General features: G+C 42.6%; 1 protein-coding gene across 1 annotated transcript; it reads right to left on the bottom strand.

Annotated features, from left to right (window-relative positions):
* Positions 1 to 758: 758 nt before the first annotated feature.
* Positions 759 to 23468, bottom strand: LOC308292235 (macoilin-1-like). Its single transcript, XM_080734543.1, has 11 exons — positions 23357 to 23468; positions 19025 to 19166; positions 17920 to 18046; positions 17557 to 17680; positions 15009 to 15187; positions 10300 to 10873; positions 9098 to 9256; positions 7249 to 7431; positions 4845 to 4965; positions 3874 to 4048; positions 759 to 3061 (listed from the first exon to the last, which is right to left on the bottom strand). The coding sequence occupies exons 1-11, from the start codon at positions 23434 to 23436 to the stop codon at positions 2856 to 2858; spliced, it is 2070 nt and encodes a 689-aa protein (XP_080590669.1). The 5' UTR covers positions 23437 to 23468; the 3' UTR covers positions 759 to 2855.
* Positions 23469 to 23690: the final 222 nt, after the last annotated feature.

The raw sequence follows: 23690 nt of genomic DNA, 5'->3' as shown, positions 1-23690 counted from the left end.
CAACTCATTGGAGGCAATGTGGGGTTCAGTGTCTTGCCCAAGGACGCTTCGACATGTTGACAGGAGGAGCTGGGATTTGAACCTCCGACCCACGGATCATTGGCCAACCCACTCTACCTCCTGAGCTACAGCCGCCCCATGTATAGGGGATTATACTCAAGTATATACTATAGGGGAGTATGTGTGTGTGTGCATATGTATATCATTTATTATATTTATTTAAATGTAATATATTTTGTAGTCTATAACTATATAAACCTGTCTGACTGTTATTTTTATTATCCAATCCCCACAATAACAGAAGAATACACTATAGAGCCCTAAGGGACTACGTAGAACCATATTATGGGATTTAAATGGTTAAGAAAAAGATGTGTGCAGTGCTATACTTTAGGAAGGGCAATGTGTCAACTAAATCAATAAAAGTATTGAAACTTCAAAAGATGGCAGATGTCCTCTGCCATCTTAAGGCACATTATCATATTACATATCAGAGATAACTATAAGCAGTTAATTTAATTTCTGACATTATGTTTTGGTTGATTTACTGTCGCCCTCTAGTGACCACTAATCGTCACTAATTGTACAGATCGGACCAGATATAACATGGAAATAAATTAACACCAGACATAACACAACAAACTTGTTCAAACAGCTCACACTGCCACCAGCAAGACTTTCTTTAATTGTGATGCTCAAAGTGAGAGGACACAGCCAAACTCACTGCTCTGAATAAAGAAACTAAACATGGCGGAACAATGAAACGATAAAAGAAAGCACCCTTTACTCCATTTCCTTCCACGCTAACTTGTAAAACGACTTCAGAACAAAATTCACAATGCCATAGCGATCCACGTAAATACTTGTCCAGGTAGGCAACATGAGCACGACATGATCAAATGGTTCCGGAGAAAAGTCACCCCAACACAACACATTCACAAAATCTTCCCTGGTACAAAATGGGGGAAAAAAAACAAAACTAAAGTCTGGAGAACAACCAAACATTATAGGGAATATCAAGGAGGCGCAAAAGAAATAAATAATAGCACAATCAACCCACCGGAATGCCAATCCCAGAACCATATTAAACATAAAAAAATACCATTTCAATAGGTTCTAATGACAAAACAATAATACTCTTTTCGCAATGTTATGCTAACTACGTCCATGTACGAGTGTATGGAGAACGAATCAAAACATCAACACTTGGCACTTAAGAAATAAAATACAAAATGACAGACAAAAACAGACAAGAAAAAACATTCCTCAGCAAGTAAAAGTACATCGTTGTAAACAATAATATGCCAACTCTTGGGCACGATAACAATCAATCCGTTTGGTTGGCATTTGGCATACTTTAGAGCCTGTATAAGTGACTTGTACCATTTCCATTTGCTGTTATGTTTTCCCTTTTGAAATGACAGATCAGCTATATCAGGACCAAATAGATGACAAAGTATCAGATGTACAAGGTAACTGATCACATACTATGATATTGGGTTTGTCTTTCCATACTGTGACTTCAATAGAGATGATCGTATGATTCAATGCTTGCCGTTTCCCATGTGAGAACAAAGCAAATCAAAGTTAGAGAGAGAGACAGCGTTGACATTTTAGATCCCAGGGTTGGAGGGTAAATGGTCTCTTCATCTTATAAAAGAGAAATTTCAAGGCACTGTGAAACTGCAAATGGGTAACAAACAGTTACCTTGACATCGTTTTAATCCAGTGGATAATAAGACGGCCTAACAGGTTCTAATTTGGTCCAGAAGGATGGGAAATGGGTGCAGCAAACAGATGAAGATCACTTAACATTTTGGCAGTGCCAGGTCAAATCTAAGAGCGTAGCTTTGACTATATAATTGTCATTTCTCCTTGAAATGTTAGTCGTCTAAAAAAGAAAATGTTGGGGTCCGTGATTCCAGCAGCCGTGGATGTACCGCATCAGTGTTCAAAACAAAACCGAGGAACAAATGAAATGTCGATCTGTCCATTATACCAAACAGAGTACAGTCATCACTCAGATGAAATTAATTCATCAAAAACAATCATTGATGTAAGTGGTGAGGAAAAGAAAGAATAAAACAAAACCGAGAAGAAAAGAAATGGGGGAAAAAAGAATAGTACATTTACATTCGTCTCTACAGAGAACTCTACTTTACAGGCCATGATTCATTGTAACTAAAAGAGACATTACCTGCCGCAAGGGAGGAAAAACCAATCAGTCTGAAAATAATGAGAGAGAGAGAGGGGGGGGGGGGGGGGGATAGGGAAAGAATGTGGCGAGAGAGAGGGGTGGGGAGAACTGACACTAAGAAAGTATGACAGACACTAAAGCTCAATTCATACTCTTGTCATATGACGGTGTGGCTTGCTGACAATATCAGCTCTTGTTGACAGGCGACACCGTCATGACGGAGTAGAAACGAGACATATAAGCGATGTATGATGGTCCTCTGTAGACACACGTTGGACAAACGTGTCCCTTAACTTCACCTCTTTGTTTATTTGACCTCCAACCAGAGCACACTGTCTAATGGCTACATCCTCAAACACAAACAATACAAAAACATCTCAATACGCAGAAGAAGAAACAAAAGACTTGCGTACGGATTGTTCACGACAATAACTCCTCCAAACCGACCTGGTTCTCAAAACAGAAGCGAAACAGGGCCAAATTAACCTTCGCCATGAGGACTTTTGAGTGTGTATGTATGTTTTTGTCTGTGACGGGTGTCTGTTGTATGTTACAGTGCAAAATTTGTCAGGGGAAATAAACAACAACTGAACTTGACCGGAGAACGTCAAAAAAGGAACCTTCTGTTCTGTCTGAGAAAACGCGTCTTATGTCAGAGTCACTTCTTGAGGGGCTGGTAGACGGAAGCGTTAGGGTCCAAGGAGGACGGACTGTTGTCCATGAACTTGGACGAGTAGTGCGGGGCCACAATGGGGCTCCGGCTGCCGCCGTCTGATGAGTAAGACAGGCTGGGCATGACGGCCATCACCTCGGCTATCTTCTGCTTCAGGTCGGCGATCTCCTGCTCCCGCTGGTGGATCTGGCCTGAGGGAGAGGTCATGTACGTTAGGCTTCGTTTAGAGGTGTGCCGAGTGATCGGTGAGTGATCGCGATCGGCCGATAATGCCTCTATCGGCTTTGATCGGTATCGGCTTTGTCGATCTACAAGCTAGATCAGCTATTTTCACAATATTTATCTGTGGGACCGAATGTAACCTCAGCTTCAACTCCTACTAGTTGAATTGGATACTAAAGGACCTCAGCCTGCAATCTCCTAATGTTTATACTTAATATACAATGTCTTAATATACAATGTCAATAGCTTTTATGACTACTCCAAGAATGTGTCAGAAAGATGATATGATATCTTCATGTAGCTACAGGTAGCCTACATGATGTCAAAGCAAAGCTTTGACGGGATAGAATAAAAACAAATCCCAGGCAGAAATTCACCCAGACACAGTTAATTGCAGCCTATTTAATTTGGTACTGAATGGACACAGACTTCAGAGGCATCCAGGTTTGTTACTGTAATGACTCTAATAGCTGCACTTAAAGTACCTGGCCCCCCTATTACTAAAACACAGATATTTCCGCAAGATCAAATCAGACTTGAAAGCACCGGGGGCGGGGTTGTTGTTAGTTGGTGGGGTTTAATGCACGTTAATGCAATGTTTCCGAGGGTCCATTTGGTTCCATTTGTAGACTCGCAGAGTTAAATAAACACACTTGTAAAATCTTTGTCGTTGTTGTTTTATTTTTTGTGTATTTTTATCTAATGGGGGTCCGTGGGCTAAAGCATATCAAATCGGGGTCCTTGAAATGAAAAAGGTTCGAGAACCATAGGTTACGTGTACCTTGTGCTATTTCCAGCTGCCTCTTGGCGTCTCCCAGGGCAGAGAACAGGTCCAGCTTGATCCTGGTCTCAGCACTCAGGCTGTTCTCCAGGTGCTGGGTCTTCTCCTGCATGGCCGACAGCGCCGACATCAACACCTCTGTGTCCTTCTCGTTCTCTTTGTACTTACGCAGCTCCTGTACAGGGAGGACGGGAGGTAGAGCGGGAGGAGAGGTTCAAGTACAGGGGGAAGGATTACGATGAAAGCTGTTAGACATTTTTAAGGGATGAGCGTTGCGCTTGTTTTATAAAGCATAATATAAAAAGTGACTACAGTATCCTTGTGTTCATTGGGAGCCTGGCCAAGCCAGCTGCACCGTGAAAAAATTCAAAACTCTGGTCTCCGCAGCGGTGGGCAGTGACTTTACACCTGAGCTACCAAACCTTTAATTATCACTGGTGAACTATGGACAGAAATCCACTCGTCCTAGACGATTTGCCCTCCTGGCCCCCAAACTGTGGAACAAACTCCCTGTCCCACTTAGAACTACAGACTCACTCCCTAGCTTCCACCGTGGACTGAAGACTCACCTCTTCAGACTCCACCTAGACCCATAGCACTACTGTAATACTCCCCTTCCTTCGATGACCACACACAAAGCTAGATAGCATTTTTTTTAGAAAAATATCAGGTTTTAGTAAAGTTTTTTTTAATTGATTAGGTGCGTGGTCTATCTACGTTACTGGTTTTCTAGATTGATATTCATATGCATTTGTTGTATTGTTGTTGATGTACTGATATATTATCTTGCTTGTTATATTGATGTATTACCTGCTTATTGTAAGTCGCTTTGGATTAAAAGCGTCTGCTAAATGCCTAAATTCTAATGATGTCAATGGCAGCTCACCAATAGCACCTGAGGAATCATTTTGGGTCGGTTCAGCTGTTCACTAGTACACCCCTCAAAAATAAAGTTGAGTTTCTAATCTCACCTGACACTTGCCCTCCAGATCTCTCATCTGTTCCTCCTTCAGCTTGACGTCCATGCTGAGCTTCTTGCACTCCGTCTCCAGCTCTCTGATTCGCTCACGCAGAGAGTCGGTGCACTCACCCCTGGCGGTCACAGTGTCACGGGTGACGGAAAAAAATATAGATATATTATTTTCCAAGAAGCAAGTGCAGACATTTAGAGCAGTGCCTGGTATTGCTGTTTTTTCCATCCTACCAGGATGTTAATTGTGTTCACCTATGTAATTCCAGCTGTTTAATCATGGAATAATTAGACCAGGGATGGCATTTCAATACAGTTAAAGGTATATATCGTCGTTGTCGGGCAGAAACCTTGTATCCCCAAGTTTCAAATTTGTACGTTCTTTCGCAAAGTAAAGCCCTGCTTCATCACACAAGGCCGTCGCACAAAAGTAGTGAAAACAGCAGATCTGCAAGCACACAACACCTCGCGGTGCGAGGCGTTGTGTGCTTGTTGTGTGCTTGTTGTGTGCTTGTTTTCACTAGTTTAAATCATTTTTAAAATGGAAAATGTAAAACGAACAGTTTTGGACATACAAGGTTTTCACCCGACAACGACAATATAATAATGCCCCTACCTCCCAAAAAGTATGATTTCATGTTTTATTGTTGACACCTGTAAGCTGACATTATCAGTGTGTGCTTCTGTTTTGATTGGTTAATGTACTTCCCCCATCAAACCCCCCTAAACAGTGTTACAATGTGCAAACTACAAGATTGCAGCCTTATAGGGAAACATAGAGGATTCAATTGCGACATCTAGTGGCCAAACTCTTGTCCATCGCACCTTTTAATTGTTAGGATATAAAACCAGCAGTACTAGGGGTCCATGAGGACCCACAGAAGATTATAGAGGCTGCATTGGGATGTAGCGAAACTACATGTAGTGTAGTGCAAGGGTCTTCAACAGGGGGTCCGGGACCCCTAGGGGGTCCTCAGAGTTACCACAGGGCGTCCTCCAAATCTTTGTGCGATAAAAACTTTTTTTCTCCTTTTTTATATTATATTAACTTGAACATATTCTGAGAACTTTACAGAGTGAAAGGTCAAGTGTATTAATGACGGCTCAAGTGGTTAAATATCTGAAGACACAAATTTACATGAATCCAAAATACACTGATGATCGTGCTGTCAAAAGATGAAACTATATAAAATCTATGAAAAGATTGTGGGGCGTCCCTGCTCCATCTCTCGCTCAACTAAGGGGTCCTTGGCCTGAAAACGTTGAAGACCCCTGGTGTAGTGGCCATAGGAAGAAGAGAGGTCCGCACACTGGTGTAGTGGCTTCATCAGCATATTCATTCCCTTACAATGAGCCAGTATGATGGTGTACATGCATTAACCAGTATGATGGTGTACATCATACATGGGCAACTGGCGGCCCGGGGGCCAAATGCAGTCCCCACCTTCACTTAATGCGGCCCTCAGGAACATTGATATATTATTGGTTTCAGCTGTTATAATTTCAAGTGTGCAAACATGACCTGCTTTAGTTACTTCAGTCGACTGTATAGTATCTTCTTGATGACTAGTAGCCTACAACTATTCTTTTTTTTTATGTCCAATGCATTTGTATTTAAGTTCATGAAGTAAGTAACATAAGAACCTGTACATGCATTTGAAATTAAATAAAAAAATAACTTTTCAGGATACCAATTAAAACGTTAGCAAAAATAACAGATCTACAAGCTCAAAACGCGTTTTGAGCTTGTAGATCTGCTTTTTCTTTTTTACTGTATATGCATTGTGGCCCTCTGGAGTGTGTCTGAAAATATAGTGGCCCTTTCCAGCCTCAAAGTTGCCCACCCCAGTATGATGGTGTACATGCATTAACCAGTATGATGGTGTACATCAGGGCTCCCTAATTAGTTTTCCCCAAGGTCCGAATTATGTCTAGGGTACCAAGCAGAAGGCCACAACATTGCAGGGGGCGACGGTGGCGTTTCCTCTACTCCAGCAACAGTTCAGATATCGTCACTGTCGGGCAGAACCCTCGTATCTCTAAGTTTTAAATGTGTACGTTTTTTGGTGAAGCAAAGCCCTGCTTCGTCATACAAGATCGACGCACAAAACTAGTGAAAACAGACTATCTACAAGCACACAACGCCTTGCGTTGTGTGCTGTTTTCACTAGTTTAGTAAATTTTTTAGATGATAAATACAAAACGAACAGTTTTGGACATACAAGGTGTCCACCCAACAACGACAATATACTAGTGTTGTTGCTGCTCTTATACCACGATTATTCCAGGAGTTGGTGGGGGCCAGACAGTAGCCCCCTGCGGGCCGCAAATGGCCCGCGGGCCGCCTATTGGGGAACCCTGGTGTACATGCATTAACCAGTATGATGGTGTACATGCATGCCTACCTGGTAGCGGCAGCCAACGCCACAGCCCTAGCGGCGGTGGCCTCCTCCATCTTCTTCCTCTTCCTCTCGTCAGCCAGCTGTTTCTCGGCCAGGACGCGAGCCTCCTGCTCTGCCTTGAGCCTCTTTTCCAGCTGGGCGATGGTCTGCTTGTCCTTCTGCTTGGCCTGCACCGCGCCGTGGAGCCTGGGGTGTGGGGCAAAATATAGTCAGACAGGTGGAAGCTGTAGCCTGATTATTATTACACTGTGCATGTTCTGTTGACCTCGGTCAATAACAACAGCCAACGTCCCGAACTAGGGCTGTCACAATTATTACATAATCGTCTAATCGCAAATTATTTGAGGTAATCGCAATTATTTTGCATAATCGTCATAATCGTTTCCATATTGAGAAATGTTAATATAGTTTCAAACACTTAGTAGTGGAAATAGCAGATCTACAAGCTCACAACACGTCGCACCGCGACACGTTGTGAGCTTGTAGATCGGCTATTTCCACTATCAATGTTCTTTTTTAAGTATAAAGTTGTCAAATATGTCAATGTCATTTCTTTGTATAATTAGGTTGATATGTGTCATATCTGCCATGTGCAACTTCAAAGCCTAAAAGCCAAACAGAAATGTAATTGTCAACGACAAAAAGACAATTAAATTGTTAATCGCAATTATTTGATTGACAATTAATTGTCATGTAAAATGTCATGATCGTGACAGCCCTAGTCCCGAACCCATATGAACTTATGTTTCCGTTTACTGGCAAACCAAATAAGAAGACAGGGTCTAAGTCTGTGCGTAGGTCCAGGGGCCACCGACATTAAAGGCTTCATTTATACTTGTTGTTGTGCGATCAATCTGCATTAATTCCTGGGACAAATTACTGCTGTAGTCACTGATATTTATCGGTTCCAGCACTGATTGGCAGTGATGGGAACAGGACACCCAGGTCTCTCTCAGAGCCGATGCTACGAGAGAGCTTCTCCTGATTCGAGGGGAAGTGGAAAAAACTACATTTATGCCCCCTCCTCCCTAAAAAAAGGGAATTATGTGCGCGAGTAAAAATCACAAATTGCTGTAATCTGTTCAAATCAAAGTTATTGATAGTTAGGAACCAAAGAGATCTTTGCAACTCTGACTCCATTTGTACGCTCTCAGAATGACCAGGATCCGTGTGGCCTAACGCATATAGCAGACTGGTCCTTGAAATTAACTCATTTAATGCCATCCCCGATGAAACCGAAGAAACGCCGCTGTACCTCTCTGCTGCGCTCGAGGAAACCGAAGATTTATTATGCTTTAATCGTTATGTAACAATTAAAAGTATGATCGCTGTTTATCGCTGATCCGGACTGGATTGGCCCCTCGGAGAACTGTTTCAGCCCGCATTTCCGGTTTTCGACCGGATCAGGTTTCCGTATCCGGTCGGGAGGCGGGACCATATCGCAGCTTCCATTAGCTTTCATACAAACACTAGCAGATACTGCTCAGCAACAGAAAGGTCTATTTTCAATCAGATTTTTTTTATTTGGAAGCTGTGATTGGCTCTACACCCTTCTGGTACATGATCCGTGCACAGATTGTGCGCGCATTTCGCGCAAGTGCCCATGCTGGACCATATCGCAGCTTCCATTCGCTTCATGTAAACATGGAGCAGAAAGGACTATTTTCGATGGGATTTTTTTTATTTGAAAGCTGATCGGGTCACACGCCTGGTAAGTGATCGTGCACGTGCTCACGTTAAAAGGTATGGAAGACCTGGCAGTTCATGAGTTCAGCGATGTTTTAAATCGCAGTAAATTAGTTAAAGAAAGTCTGAGAATCCCAGGTGTTAAGTGCAGGTAAAATAATCTCACTTGTTCTGCAGCAGCTCGTTCTCCTGGCTCAGTTGGCCCAGCTCGGAGCGCAGGCTGCGGTCCTGGCTGGTCAGCGAGGACAGGTGGCTGCGCAGCTCCGACTCCAGCTGTCTGCTGGCCTGAAGGTCCGCCTTCAGACGCTTCACGTCCTGCTCCAGCCTGCGCCGCCCGACAGCAGGGAGGGACAAGAGGGTGGGTGGAGGTGAGAGGGTGGGTGGAGGTGAGAGGGTGGGTGGAGGTGTTAGATGAAGGCACGGGGGAAGAGTTTGAAACATACGGGGATAGGAGGCCAGCGAGAGAGAGGAGGATGGAGAGAGTGTGCAAGACAGGACGATGGAAATACATGTGAAAAGGGAAAAACGGGAGAGAAAAGCACAATAAAATGATACAGTAAAATTAAATGTATGAGCGTGTGTGTGAGATGAATCAACGAACAAACATACATTTTAATTCATTTTTTTTACTCTTTTCCAAGAGACATATCCCTAAAGCCTGGTTTATACTTGGTTGTGCAATGTGTCTCGCACCAAAAATAACCAATCTACAAGCTCACAGTGAGCTTGAAAACTGCATGATAAGTACACTAAAACAGCCCTCACAAAAGTAGGAAATCATATGTTCTCTTTAACACTTAAGAAGTGAACTCCATTTACATCACATAGCCACATCAAGCCTGAGTTTAGACACCCATTAAATAATTGTTAACAAAAATCATGATACAATATAAAACACAAACAAAGAGAAACCCATTCTCAGTTGGTATCACAATAACCCTCGCTACCCCCAGTCTCAGGGTGCAGGTGGAAAATCCCAGAATTAAGTTTGTGACGATTTTTGTCTTTTGCATAATGGAAAACAAACACAGACATAGCCCCTTTTTATCATCTGAGTTTTAGTTTCTACAGTATGTCCCATGATTTATTATGATAACATGAAAATGTGTTTAACCAAGGAAATGTCTACAGTACCTTTATTGTGAAATACATTGTATACCTTAATTCTTCAAAATATATATTTTACAGTAGGCTGCTGCGTACAGTATGTAAGCGTCTCTATGTGTGTGTGTGCAAGTGTGTGTGTGTGTGTGTGTGTGTGTGTGTGTGTGTGTGTGTCTGTGTGTGTGTGTGTGTGTGTGTGTGTGTGTGTGAGTGTGTGTGTGTGTGTCTGTGTGTGTGTGTGAGAGTGTGTGCGCACGCTCTTACCGCACTAGCGCGTCCGGCTTGCAGAGCTGGTTGTTGGGGATGCAGTTCTCCACCGGGTCCTTCTGACCCTTTCCGGCATTCTTCTGCTTCTTGCCTTCGCTCTTATTGGACGAGGAGCCGCCGGAGGGCACGCTCCCATTGGTGGAGCTGTGGTTCCGGGGGGAGGAGTTAGAGACGCCAGTGTTGCCACCTCCTCCTCCGCCGGCGGCAGCATTTTTGTAGTTCTTCCCCCCCGCTCCCGTCGCGGGCTCCTCTTTGGGAGTGTGCGTGTTGGCGTCGGCGGCGTGCGTGTGCGCGTCTCCCGCCAGGTCGTTGTTCAGCCGCCCCCCCGCCACATGGTTCTCCATGTACTCCACCTCCTGCAGTTTGGAGTCCAGTGTGTGTATAATGCTGTTGTTATTTATCCCCACTGTGTGCTGCTTTTTGCCCTCTTTGCCGTTGCTGTCCCTGCCTTTCTCCCGGTACTCCAGCTCCGGTAGGGGGACAGGGGATGTGTTTTTCTTCCCGGGAGGCCCGCCGTTTTGGGATGCCGGCACCGTGGCGTCCACCTCTGAGACCCCTTTAACTAAAGCCGCTGTGGAGGGTGGGGGGGCAGAGCAGAGCCATTGTTAAAAGGGTTAATAACATTCCCACTTGAACGGACATGAAACCCTATGGTTGTCGCGATCATGATTTTTTACTTCACCATTAACTATCATACCAATTATTGTGATACATAATTTAATTGCGGTTTTGGCAGTTAACATAGGAAAATATAAATAAAGATTATATTTCGGTTAAATAAATAAAAAACGAAATTATACACTTTCAAAATGTTGTAAAACTAGCCAAGATACAAGCTCACTCCAACATGGAGCATTGAGGTTCATTAGTCCGAAGGTTCATTAGTCCGAATCTGTTAAGAATACTATGCCTAACTCTAACCCTAACCCTAACCATAACCTCAGTAACCCTAACTAAATTTGGACTAATGAACCTTCGGACTAATGAACCTTCGGACTTATGGGAAGTCCTCGATGATTTTGACGATCATGCAATTATGTAATAACTGTGACAGGCCTGGAAACCAGAGGCTGATTTTGTAGTTTGGTTTCCTGTGCAGGTTAAAACCTACAGAAGGGTACAAACATGGCAGGCTAGTAAGCAACACAGCTGCAGCTAATTAAAGTAATTACCAGATGTGGTTAGATTTAGGTGTGGAGCATTAATAACAAGATTTAGGTGTGCCCAGAGCCATGGGTGTGCCAATGTGCAAGCACAGATAATTATAGTTAACAGTATTGTCAATGCTTTGCACATTGGCACACCTAAATCTACCACAACCATAATTCATTTTATTAGCTGGGGCTTGTGCTTGAATTGCGGTGTACTATAAGATTAGTCTTATAGCACACATTGTACCCTGCTGTTGTTTTTAGCATGAATTGTTTTCTTAAAGTCATACATTACAAAGGTCTGCCTAATAGGGTTTCATTCCTCTTTAACGTTCCCAGGATGTAATATCTGTTTTAACCACATGAACCCAAGCATCCCAATATACTCTGTGCAAAACAGTCATCCTCTGTTTCCAGAAAGTTGCATACCCGTTTCCTGTTCAGTTTTCCATAGCTTTGTTTTGATAGATTCGCCAGTAGATTTGAACATGTGTTTCCAGGTCAAGTCTGGTGCCGAGCAAATCAAATTAAGCCATAGAAAAATGAACCGGAACAGGAAATGGGTATACCGCCTTCGAAGAGTAGGACTATGGACTGCACAGAGCCTATTCTGTCGTAATGGGTTCAGTAAAGGAAAAAAATAAACATTCAGCTAAGAAAATGCAGCTCCACAAGCTCACAACATATCCTGTGCGATGTGCTGTAATCTTGCAGATCTGCTCATTTTGACCATCGCTTATTATGACATGCCCAGAATAGGGAAGCTAGGGTTCAATCGCTTTGTGCAACCTCAGAACGCTGGTTAAAAAGAAAGTTGAGCTGGAACCGAACACCGAGCAAAGAGTACAGCTGATAACCAACTTGGTGACTTCTACACCTGCATGAGAGGAAATAACTCCACCAGTAATAGTCTGTATCATGATATATCTAACAGAGCCAAGCTCCACAGCAGAGATGACAAGGATCATTTTTCAATATCAGAACGCAAAGAACAGACTTGCATCCTTGGGAAGAATGATCTTGTGAACTATTATTATATTATTGCAGAAGAAAAGCCCCTTGTAGACTCCTTGTACATCTGATGCATTGTGAGCTTGTAGATCTCCTATTTTCATGAAATATTTGCCCCACAATAGGGAAGCTAGATTTGAAGTTAACATGTTTGGTCGTTTCAATGGTCACTGCTAATGGCCGACTTCTGCCAACGTGTAGGACAAAAACAACAAAAACCACGGGCTTTAGATCATCTGAGTGAGCACATTTTCTTCACTTCTCCGTCCCGGTTCAAGTCTAACCATTAGGTCTTCTTGTCATTTCATTTTTCATTGTTGAGGTTTTACTGATTTTACTTGTAGAGCACTTTGGTCAGTATTGTTTTTAAAGTGATTTATAACGGTGCCTGCCCGGGTAGTTATTGCAGACCATATGCTCCTTGTAAGTACTCCATGTAAGTCGCAAGGACACCAGATCGAATACAACTCCTGTCATGTCTCATACTCTATGATGTCTCCCTTTCTCTGTGCTGTGTTTCCTCCAAAACAATCGTAAACAAATATAAATACATTCTTGAATGAATGAGTTCATTTAAGCTGCACTATGTAACTTCCCACTTCTTCCCCCTTTTTGTGCAGAAGTGCTGACATTATAACCATTGAGCTAATAGAGCCTGCCAATTTGCTCAAGGGATAAATTGAATCTTCACTATCAGGTAAAAAAAAAAGATCATGTCCAACCAGGAACAACATGGTGTTAAAGCTCATGCCTCACCTAGACAAACAATCAAAATGTCTCGATATAAGAGCAGGGAGACTAAATACAACCACCCCAACTGTATAAGCAGTGTTGGGAAAGTTCACTTTAAAAACGAACTAGTTCAAGTTCAGAACTTCTAAAATGAACTAGTTCATTTCATAGTTCATAATTCTATATTTTGAACTAAGTTCATGGTTCCCCAAAATGAACTAACTTAGTTCTTTTTATACTTTGGCTATTCAAAAAAAGAAAGAAAAAAATATATATAGGTCTATATATATATTATATAAATGTTTAGACGTTGCTGCATGCTATTATTTGTCAAAATTATTGACACAGCTCATATAGAACCACACACAGCAATAATTTCATCCAACTTAACATTGAGGTGCCCACAATATTTATGTGCCCACTGCCTAGTTCCCAGTCTTCCTGCACCCTTATTGTGAAGGGCTGAATGTAATAACCATGTTATTGTCTCATTGTGTGAAATATCATAATATTCAAAACAAATATTTGACTCCAATTGATTCCCCACACAGTATTGACTTGATATAGCAATACAAAAAATATATTACACAGCAGTTGTGGGAAAACTAAGACATTGTTCAAAAAACACAATTCCGATTTTGGTCATTTTGGAAATAGGGCAAAAAATATATTTTTCTTCAATCCACTGTCTTGACACTCGAACCAAAATTGTTCTATAGACCATAATCTACAAATTGGAAGTGAAAAATAAACTTTAACACACATTTGAAATGAAAACAAAAAATGACATGTACAAGGAACCCCACTAGAAGGCATACTTTTCTAAACCTCGCGCACAGCATGTTTCCGCGTTGGTTAAAATAGCTGATCTTCAAGCTCACGTTGTCTCATGGATGCGACGCGTTGTGAGCTTGCAGATCAGCTATTTTCGCCGTGCAACACACATAGGACAAAGTATAGTCAGGCTTGCAGACACGTAACCAGGAGGAGATTAACAGTGCAGCTGCAGAGTGCAGACAGCACCGCAGATCAACGTTCACGAGGAGCTGCGTGCAGTGTGTGCTATTGGAGCATGTGAATGAAAAGAGAGACGAGAGGACAGACGACCGCGGAGGCGCGGACCGCCGCATGAACGGCCGACTAACGCCGACGAACTCCGTTCACGGGCGTCAGAATGACCGTGTTCGACAATATCGTTCATCAAGCGAAAACAATTACGTTCAGTTCACGTTCGCCCAAAATATGAACGTGTTCATGAACGATCGTTCTTTGAACGCGTTCGGGTACAACACTGTGTATAAGTTATATTGTATCAACATATTCTACCATGCAGCTTGGACAAAATAAAAATGTATTCATAAAAGGTTACATGCTGCTAGGTAACCGCTATAAAGAGAATTTAGGCTAAAAAGGCAATGCATCTTACCTCTAAAAGTACTTATTTTGTCAGGTGTTCTTTTTTCAAAAGATGCAATATATTACATTTTGCGTTCATTTGTCCTGGACTTTCGAGCAAGATAATATGCGGATTAACAATTTATCCGTTCGCTCCTGTCTGAAGCCCTGGTCGGGTAGGACAAATGGACGCAAAATGGAATATATTGCATCTTTTGAAAAAAGAACACCTGGACCCTCTTTTGGGGGACTAAATAAGTACTTTTAGAGGTAAGATTGCCTTTTTGGACAAAATTTTCCTTTAAATGATGATTGTGTCTGTTTGAGCACAGCTGTGTGTGTGTGTGTGTGTGTGTGTGTGTGTGTGTGTGTGTGTGTGTGTGTGTGTGTGTGTGTGTGCGTGCATGCCTGTCTCACCCTCCTCTGCCTCTCTCTCCAGTCTCTGAAGCATCTGTTGCTCTGGAGGCAGAGCCTGCTGCAGGAGCTGCATGTAGAACTCGTTCTCCTTCTGCACCTCCTTCTGCTTCCTCAGACGCATCTTGTAGCTGACGTAGCTCTTGAAGCCGAAGCCCAGAGTCACCACCGGGTAGCCGATGCTGCGAGGTACAGGGAGAGAGAGAGAGATGCTAATGTTTCATCCTGGCACCATGACAGGCATGATTCATGGTTAGAATCGTGTACCATCTGTATTAGAGCTGGCTTCAAACTGCACAACAACAGTGAACGTTCCAACCCATATGAACCTCTGTTTCTTGGATACCAAATAATAAGAAAGAAAGAAAAAGAAAAGCCTTGTTTGTCAGCTGTTAGTTTAGCTACATAGCTATATCGACCAGCCTGAACTTCATAGACCTGGAACACCTATACATTGTTGTAACCTTCAAGCTGGGAACACCTGTGCGCCACATTAGCTGTTGCTAGCTGTGCCGCTGTTTATGCAACACATTCTCATCCTGTCATATTACGTTAAGTTACCTTTGACACGCATGCTGATGCCAAGGATAACCTTTTGCATCCTACCGGTATGTTTACGTTGAAGGAACACAGGCAACGTCATGTCGACTCAATGTGCAGTCCTCACATTAGGGTTAGGCACAATGCTTTTGGTTAAGGTTGATATAAATTGTGTGGCTGTGTATTTTCAAACAGGAAAGTGTCCTGTCTTCTCATTATATATCAGTTTTGATATATGTGCTTGTGACATCTCACCTCACACATGGCTTTGATTTACAACTGAACATTTAGCACAATTTGCAGAAAATACAGAAATTATATTGTGTATTGTCATTCAGCCTGATTGAGATATGATACTTGGTCCATATCACCCAGCCCTTGACTGCCATATGATTGGGAAAACATTTACGATACTGGGAGAAATTATCTTGTGGGTTTCTCTCTCCCCATTGTTCATTAACATTACACCAAAATGGTTGATGATAGCTAATGTAGTTAATCTAACGACCAGACCTCACCAATGCAACTAGTTGCAACAGTTTTAAGGCCAGACCGCACCAATGCAACTCCTTGCAACTGCCATTGGAAATAATGGTTTCAAGTAGTTGCATGTTGCAAGGAGTTGCATTTGTGTAACCTTGCGTAGCCAAACTATATCACTGTGTGGATATGAGTCAGGTACTTCTACACCCTGGGCAAGACCTGCACTGTGCGCTGTGGCGGAAGTGCTGCGTTTAAAGTTATACCATGTAACTTTTTTTATAAAACAAATCTTAAAATGGTCCTAACTGTTAAATCGCTAAAGTTTTAGAACCCCCACTCCGTTATTTTCAGCTTCAAAAGCCTTCTCTTTATATGTTTTCTATGAGCCGTGAGGGGGGGAGAATTTCGCGGCAAAATGACGTCATCATACTACCGGCCAATCACAGCGAGGGTTATACACTGCCGGCCAATCACAGCGCATCTTGGAGTGGGGTCGCTAGGGCGGCCATATTTGTAGTCTCCCGTGTGTCTGTATACTCGGTTGCACAGGGAGGCATGGGTGAAGGAGTGTATCTCCGGAATGGCTGAACGCACAGGAACCAGGGACCCCTCAAAAGATAGATCTCGGCGAGGTGGAGGCAGACGCGGGGGTGTGAGAACCGAAAAACGGCCGAAAGACGCGGACGCGACCGAGGTTTGCTATAGAGCTACTGACCACAAGTTGAGCAACTTACACAGTATAGCTTTAAGGGAAGTTACGTCATGCTGTTTACATCCCCCAGTGAAACAAACAAAAAATAGATTGTAGCTCTTAACTCACTCTTAAACGAGTAGTTCACCCCCCAAATGACTTTTTTTCTATTGATTACTCACCCCATGGAGACTTGAGTACAATAATATTTTTTTGTATTTGTCACATTCCACAAGACAAAAAATGGAATATAGTAAATTTACCCCCACCCGGAATCAATAGGGGTAGATTTATTGTAATCAAATTATTGTATTCAACGGATAGATGAAGGGAAACGATTTTGACGAATATGCAAAAAATTATTGCGATTAGGTAATTATGTAATAATTGTGACGGTCTAAAGGTGGTTGCACACTGCACTGCGTGTTTTCGTTGCGTTTTGGAAATCCAAAATCCAAAAGCCAGGGAGAGAGAGAGGAAAGAGAGAGAGAGCAAGGGACTCGAAAAAAATCAACCCTGGTCCGAAAATAAATAGGAAACCGACGGCAGTGTGCAAACGTGATTGACATAACGTGAGGTTGATTTTTTTATTCACACGCTCCGAAATTCGCTCCGAAATTCACTCCGATATTCGGTCCGAAAAACGCAGCAGTGTGCAAAGACCTTAACTGTAAGTACTGTTTTCCGGTGAGCAGAGCAGGTCCAACACAGGTCAAAATAAAATCTTTAGGCATGTTTTTTAACCTCAGTCACTGAAAAATAAAAAAAAAATAAAATGTGGGAAATAATAATACTGCATACTGCATAACACCACAAGGGAAAATATGGCTACTGTACCAGTGAGCGGCGAATGGCCGACACAGGTCGACATGAAAGTTCTTCAGGTCTTTGAAGCGGATGGCGGCTTCGATGTATACGAACAATATCCATAGCGATACGGTGGGTAGACAAACTCCTCTTTCTGTGGAGAAGCACAAAACAAGAAGAAGTCAGCAGTCTGGGTTTGGCACCGATGGAACCTGGCAGCAATGCATTTTAGATCCTGAATCAGAGACGTTTGACTGCCAAGCGCGCGGTTCATACAAGGAAACGGCTCTGGCAGTTCTAATTAAAAAGTATACCAAGTCTTTGAGATGAAATTTGGCTGTTCCACTGGCAGCTATATAGAAGAGGATCCAATAAGAGGAACGTTGGACTGACCTGTGTGCCAGACGTACTGGACCCATACGTAAGTACTGGCAGCGAAGAACAGCCATTGGACGGGGATGAAGAGGAGGCAGATGATGTCTGATGTAAACGCCACACACACAAAGAACACAGAGAACGCCTGGGTGGAAGAGAGGAAATCAGACAGAGATGTCAAAATGCAGTAAAAATAAAAAAGTATTAATACTACTAGCGCCCACTGGGTAAATGCAGAGGACGAATTTCACGTATGTGCAAGTACAGTGACAAATACCCCAACAACAATAATTGTTGGATTCTGCATTATGTGTTTTATACTGGCAAGTGGCGACTATGCTGAATCTGTTTTTCTTCTTCTCACAAATATGAATTTAGCAATTGAGAGAGAGCCAGTATGGCTGGAATTGCAAGAGCAAAGTATTTGTATTGACAGTGGTGGAAATATAAATTACTGTATATTCAGAAAGAAACCAAGTACATGTACTGGGAATGGAGCGGTTTGCCGCCATTTGCGGATTTCTTAAAAAATCTCCTCTATTCCCATTGAAATGCATTGGCGGAGTCCACTCATAGGTAGAATATTATTCTGTGTGACGGTGACCTATTATTTTCAATAATTTTACTTCTACTCCATTACATCTCAGAGGCAAATATTATACTTTTTACTCCTGTCCACTACAATTATTTGAAAACTTTAGCTACTAGTTACTTTGGAGATTTTTATTATTATTATCACAAAACATAAAGTAACCACTTCAGCCCTATATATATTTCGGCCATTTGAAAATAGATCTACAAGCTCACACAATGTGTAGCGATGCAACACATTGTGAGCTTGTTGATCTGCCATTTTCAAAAGATCTTTTATCCATTTTTTGGAAACTTGTGAAATGAGACATTCTGCATAATGAGTACTTTCTTCTTTTGGTAAAGTACCGTACATTACAGTACCAATACTTTTGTACTGTTACTCCAGGAAATTTTTAGTTCCGGACTTTTACTTTTAGTGTTTCTACATTGCAGTATTGATACTTTTAACTAAGTAAGTAAAATTGTGTTTTCAACCACTGTACGCACGCCCACCAAACACACACACACACACACACACACACACACATACCAGTCCCTGATATCTGAAGGAGTCGTAGACACTTCTGATGAAGAGCCAGAAGGGCCACAGGTACTCGAACCTGAACTCCAGCACAAAGTCAGCCAACAGCACCAACACCCACACCACCAGAAACTTCAGGTAGAGGAATGTACTGCAAACACAACCACAATTATTATTATTATTCTACAATGACCACATAAACCTTTTTTATGAGTTATGTCACATTGTTTTGGGGAAGTCATTATAGTCTGGGGGAAAAAACAAACAAAGAAATAAATAGCAGATCTACTGTACAAGCTCACAATTGCAATGTGATGTGTTGTGCGCTTGTAGATCTTTTTTTTTTAAATAGGGTTATTACGCCTTTTATGAAGAGGGCAGCTTTGAAGGCTTCATGTAGGCTAGTGAATGGGGCATTTATTTATTGAAAAAATTACTCATCATACTGTATTTGAGGGTTTTAAAGGGGAAGAAATACAGTAACTAGAAATAACAATATGAAGCCAGCCATTCTGGGCCAATTGTATTAATCAGCATTTGTACATTTTGTGCGAAATTAAATGGGTATTATGGGTTGAGAGAACATTCACCCTTGAAGCCACCCAGAGTGAAGATGTTATTTGCATATGAATGAAACACACAGGCAGAAGCTGTGAGCACCTACATGTCTGGACATGTTCAATTTGACACAGCTTGATTTATTTCCATCGATTACAGCAGGCAAATGCACCGTTCGATTCCGAGTTATTTTTAATGAATGGATTTGTTATGATGTATAACTGGTATGGTATATGCTACCAGCCGGCCCCTGTTCTGGTTCTGGAGGATTTTTGTTTTGATTCGGAACCCTGGTGGGTTCTCAAACGTTTTCATGTCAAGGACCCCCCAATTTGACACTTATTAGCCTGAGGACCTCCATTTGAAAATATATGCCAGGGGCCCCATAAGAGAAGATTTGTACAGCTCTAACAGTGATTCCCAACCATTTTAATTTCAAGGACCCCCAGTTTGACATGCATTTAGGCTGCACACCCCCATTTAATGGTATTTCTATATCTGAGACCCCAATTTATATTGGAAAATCAATGTTAATTTAACTCAAGGACCAGGTGTTTTGTAGCCTATATAACTCTCTGAGTTGCATACCCATCATAAGGGCCCGTTCACATTGAGCCGATCCCGGGGCCGAGGATCCCCGACCAGATTTCGGGAGGACCCCCCGGGAAAATCGTTTGGTCGGCCCCGGAATCGGTCTTGGGCTTGAACAGTACCCCGACACGATCGGATTATGTTAATTAGCTTTTTTATGACCTCGGGACTCGTCGGGAGCACTCACGATAATATCAAAAAAGCTTGATATTTTCGGGTCATCGGGTAGGAATCCTTTACAATTATTGTCGTCTGAATGAGCTCACGGGATTGCATCAGATTATATGAAGCCAGCTCCTCCTTTTTTTAGGCTGCGCAGAGTGTAGGCTATTCTGTCACAGCCTACACTTTTATTATTATTATTAGCCTACTTACTTTTTACTTTAGCCTACTCTCTCCCTTGTTGTAATCACTTGTTCAAAAACGTTATATCTTATATCTTTTTTCTTCTTCTGCGCAGTCATTTGGCAACAAGGCAGTGTCTTTTTTTTTGCTGCGCAGATTTGGCTAGGGCAGTGCTGTTCTATCCGTGTATTATAAGGGCTCTAAATTGACCTTGTGCAACTTGACAGACAGACACCCTATATATAATATCCTATTCATATAATGTAATACTCAAAGTCAGAGACATTCCATTGCATTCCTTTTTTTTTTTACTTTTACGCGCGGGCTGCAGGCACATCATTCATCATTGCGCCTCTCGTTCTGTCAGTTTGTTCATTGGTCCTCAAAGAGGACCGCCAGTCCTTGGGGAGTTCCAGGGGGTCCCCAGCTAAATGATATTGAGGAACCTAGGCCTGTCCCTATTCTATATGCTTGGATGTTGGTGGGACAGTAAAAAAAAAAAAAAAGCGAGAGGTTAAACTTTTTTTTTTCCTGCGACTGCACGCCCACAACGGCGAGGTTTGGACATTCATAATTGCTATTAGCTGATTAAGCTCATGTCTGTTTAATGTCTGGCTGGTTGCCGTTAAAATGCTGGTTGATGCTTTTTAGGAGTGGACACTGGTCAATCAATGATATTGGAGATGCGACACTCTCAGCCGTGTCTTGCTGGATGCGCATCACATCTCGCGTCTCGCTTGCCAAAAACATAACTGAATATATAATTATAATATCTATAAAGTGAGCAGCGGCCAGTGTGCGCACAGTAGCCTACCTAGAAGACTACCAACCTACCTTTGTTTTTATAATGTTTTGTCATGATGGCGCAGTTATCACTTGTGTGCAAAGGACGATGATACACGAAAGAAGAATGTAACACCAACTTCTACCAATTAATCCATTGCTGTGACAGACAGACAGGGTGAGACAGCCAACGTGCTTCCTTGTAGACTACATAATCCACTGGGTCCAGCTTGGTTCAGATCAATCATATCAACATAACAGTAATAACACCAACCAAAGTCAGAATAAAAAGAGTCCACGAATAGGCCTGCACACTCGCTCATAATGTCCTCCTCCTCCGGCTGCCAGCAGCGTCAGTTCTGCAAATGCTAAGGTATGGTAACATGGCTGTTGTCTGTTGTCTTGGCTGTTGTGTGAAGGCATGCATGCAATAGCCTACACTAGTCATGTTGCCAATACCTACTTTTTAGCAACAAGCACAAGCATGATGAATTCATTTTAAGAAGTAGGCCTACATTTTATTATTTTCTCCTGTAATCAAGGTACGTTATACCATACCCATGTGCGCCTCTGTAGTCTAATTTGCGCAGTGATGGAAAAAGTATACTCCCATTCTTTACTTAAGTAAAAGTATCAATACTGCATTATTAGCTACAAATATGGCACAGACAGAGAGAGAGAGAGAGAGAGAGACTCTTTGTTATAGACTATAGCGAATATATTTGTTTAATTTTGCTGTTTTAATATTTAATTAGGTAATAAAATGGATTTTGGAGCATAGCGAGTCAGAACACCAGCAGCTGCAGGACTTCTGCGCTAATTGGGTCGTTGGCTCGTTGACTTTGCTGGCATGCGGTAGGCCTAATTGATTATTTTGGAGAAAGATTCCCTTTAGTATAAATAATAGTCCTTTTGGTTACCATTTGGTCTCCATCATTAAGCTGGGGATCACCTGGAACACCCTCATTGTCAAAACATTAAACAAATGGCAATTAAACTGACGTGAAGAGAGAGAGAGAAAAACACTCTTGATTTTATCCCTCTTGAGGGGGCGGAATCTTCATCTAGTCACGTCTCTCATGGCACCACCCCCCCGAGATCGTGGGTGGCTAGAATCGCGAGACGTCGGTCTCATTTGTAATGGTCTGAGATATTTCACTTGGCACAGCGGGATATACCGGGCCCGGTCGCAAGACAGAGGATCGCTGTCGTTTGAAATGAACACCGATAAACCCCGGGCACGAGATCTGATCTGACCCAACATCGGCCTCTCATCTGTGAGGCCCTTAAGGGTCCATGGTCCCTCACTATCATTTTGCTGTGGACCCCCTGGAACTCCCTCAATGACCCCTGGGCCCGGACCCCACACTTCGAGAACCACTGCAGTTTAAACGACTCTGTTGGTGTCTTTTTGTTTTAATTCATAATCTGAACCCATAGGACGAGCCACGCTGTTCTCAACATCCCCGCCATCGGCTTTTAAAACGTGCGCCCATCATCCATGTCGCCATTGTCATTATATTATTATTGTTCGCAGGCAACAGAGGCTCAGTCATTTAAATATTCCCACACGTGTCATCTCGTATAATTTAACGGCGGAAAAAACGTTAATGTTTTAGCAGAAATTAACTGCTTGCACCTCAAGAAAGGACACATCTGGACATAATGTCTCATACGAGGTCTCTCGCAAAACATAACAGGCCTAGAAAACACTGTTCATTCCGAGGTGTCTCGTTCACATCGCGTCTGTGTGGATACAGACAGTGGACACATTGTGGCTTTTAGAATATCATTTAACGAAAATAGCCGATAATATCGAAAAGCCCACAGATCGGCTATATTTTCTGCTGAATGTCCGCCTATTATTTATGACATGCCCGAGAAGAAGAACATGGGGGACGCTAGATACGTTTCATCCAGTGGACGGAATCGGATGATGCGTGCACACACTGACTGCACACGCACATAACCCATCATAGATCATACATATCCATAAACACAGAGACGCCATTGTTGTAGCACATAAAGCGTCCGTTAGGACCGTTGTGTTCCCTTCCTTCCTACCTGCTATATATACCCTCGGTGATTCGGCTCCGTTTTAACGGCCGTCGGAGTTTGCTGCAGTCCGCATTGCGCCGCTTCATCCTCCCCCTGTTGATCCACACAATGAATTCCACGCCGGTAAATAATCACGGAAAATCAAATGTCATGCAGTCGAACCCCCCGGTTGATGAGCGCGCCCTCCCCCCCGTCAGTGGTCCTCCATTGTTGTTGTTTTTATGAATACATGAAACAAAGACATAAATAAAAACACTAGCCTCAGAGGAGAGCCCCTCCCCCTTTCACGACACCGCGTCCGTGCGTGGATCATCGGGGGGCGTTGCGTGGCGTCACCGCG

The sequence above is a fragment of the Nannobrachium achirus genome (genome assembly GCF_963921795.1).
Source record: "Nannobrachium achirus genome assembly, chromosome: 10".
Classification (NCBI taxonomy): domain Eukaryota; kingdom Metazoa; phylum Chordata; class Actinopteri; order Myctophiformes; family Myctophidae; genus Nannobrachium; species Nannobrachium achirus.
This window is presented reverse-complemented; position numbering and strand designations above follow the sequence as displayed.

What these genes read in the sequence shown, in the direction of transcription:
- LOC308292235 (XM_080734543.1), bottom strand. Translation starts at nt 23,436, where the DNA reads ATGAAGCGGCGCAATGCGGACTGCAGCAAACTCCGACGGCCGTTAAAA. An exon ending in CGGCCATTCGCCGCTCACTG is followed by an intron (nt 15,188 to 17,556) that starts GTACAGTAGCCA and finishes TGTACCTCGCAG; the next exon opens with CATCGGCTACCCGGTGGTGA. An exon ending in GGAGAGAGAGGCAGAGGAGG is followed by an intron (nt 10,874 to 15,008) that starts GTGAGACAGGCA and finishes CACCCTCCACAG; the next exon opens with CGGCTTTAGTTAAAGGGGTC.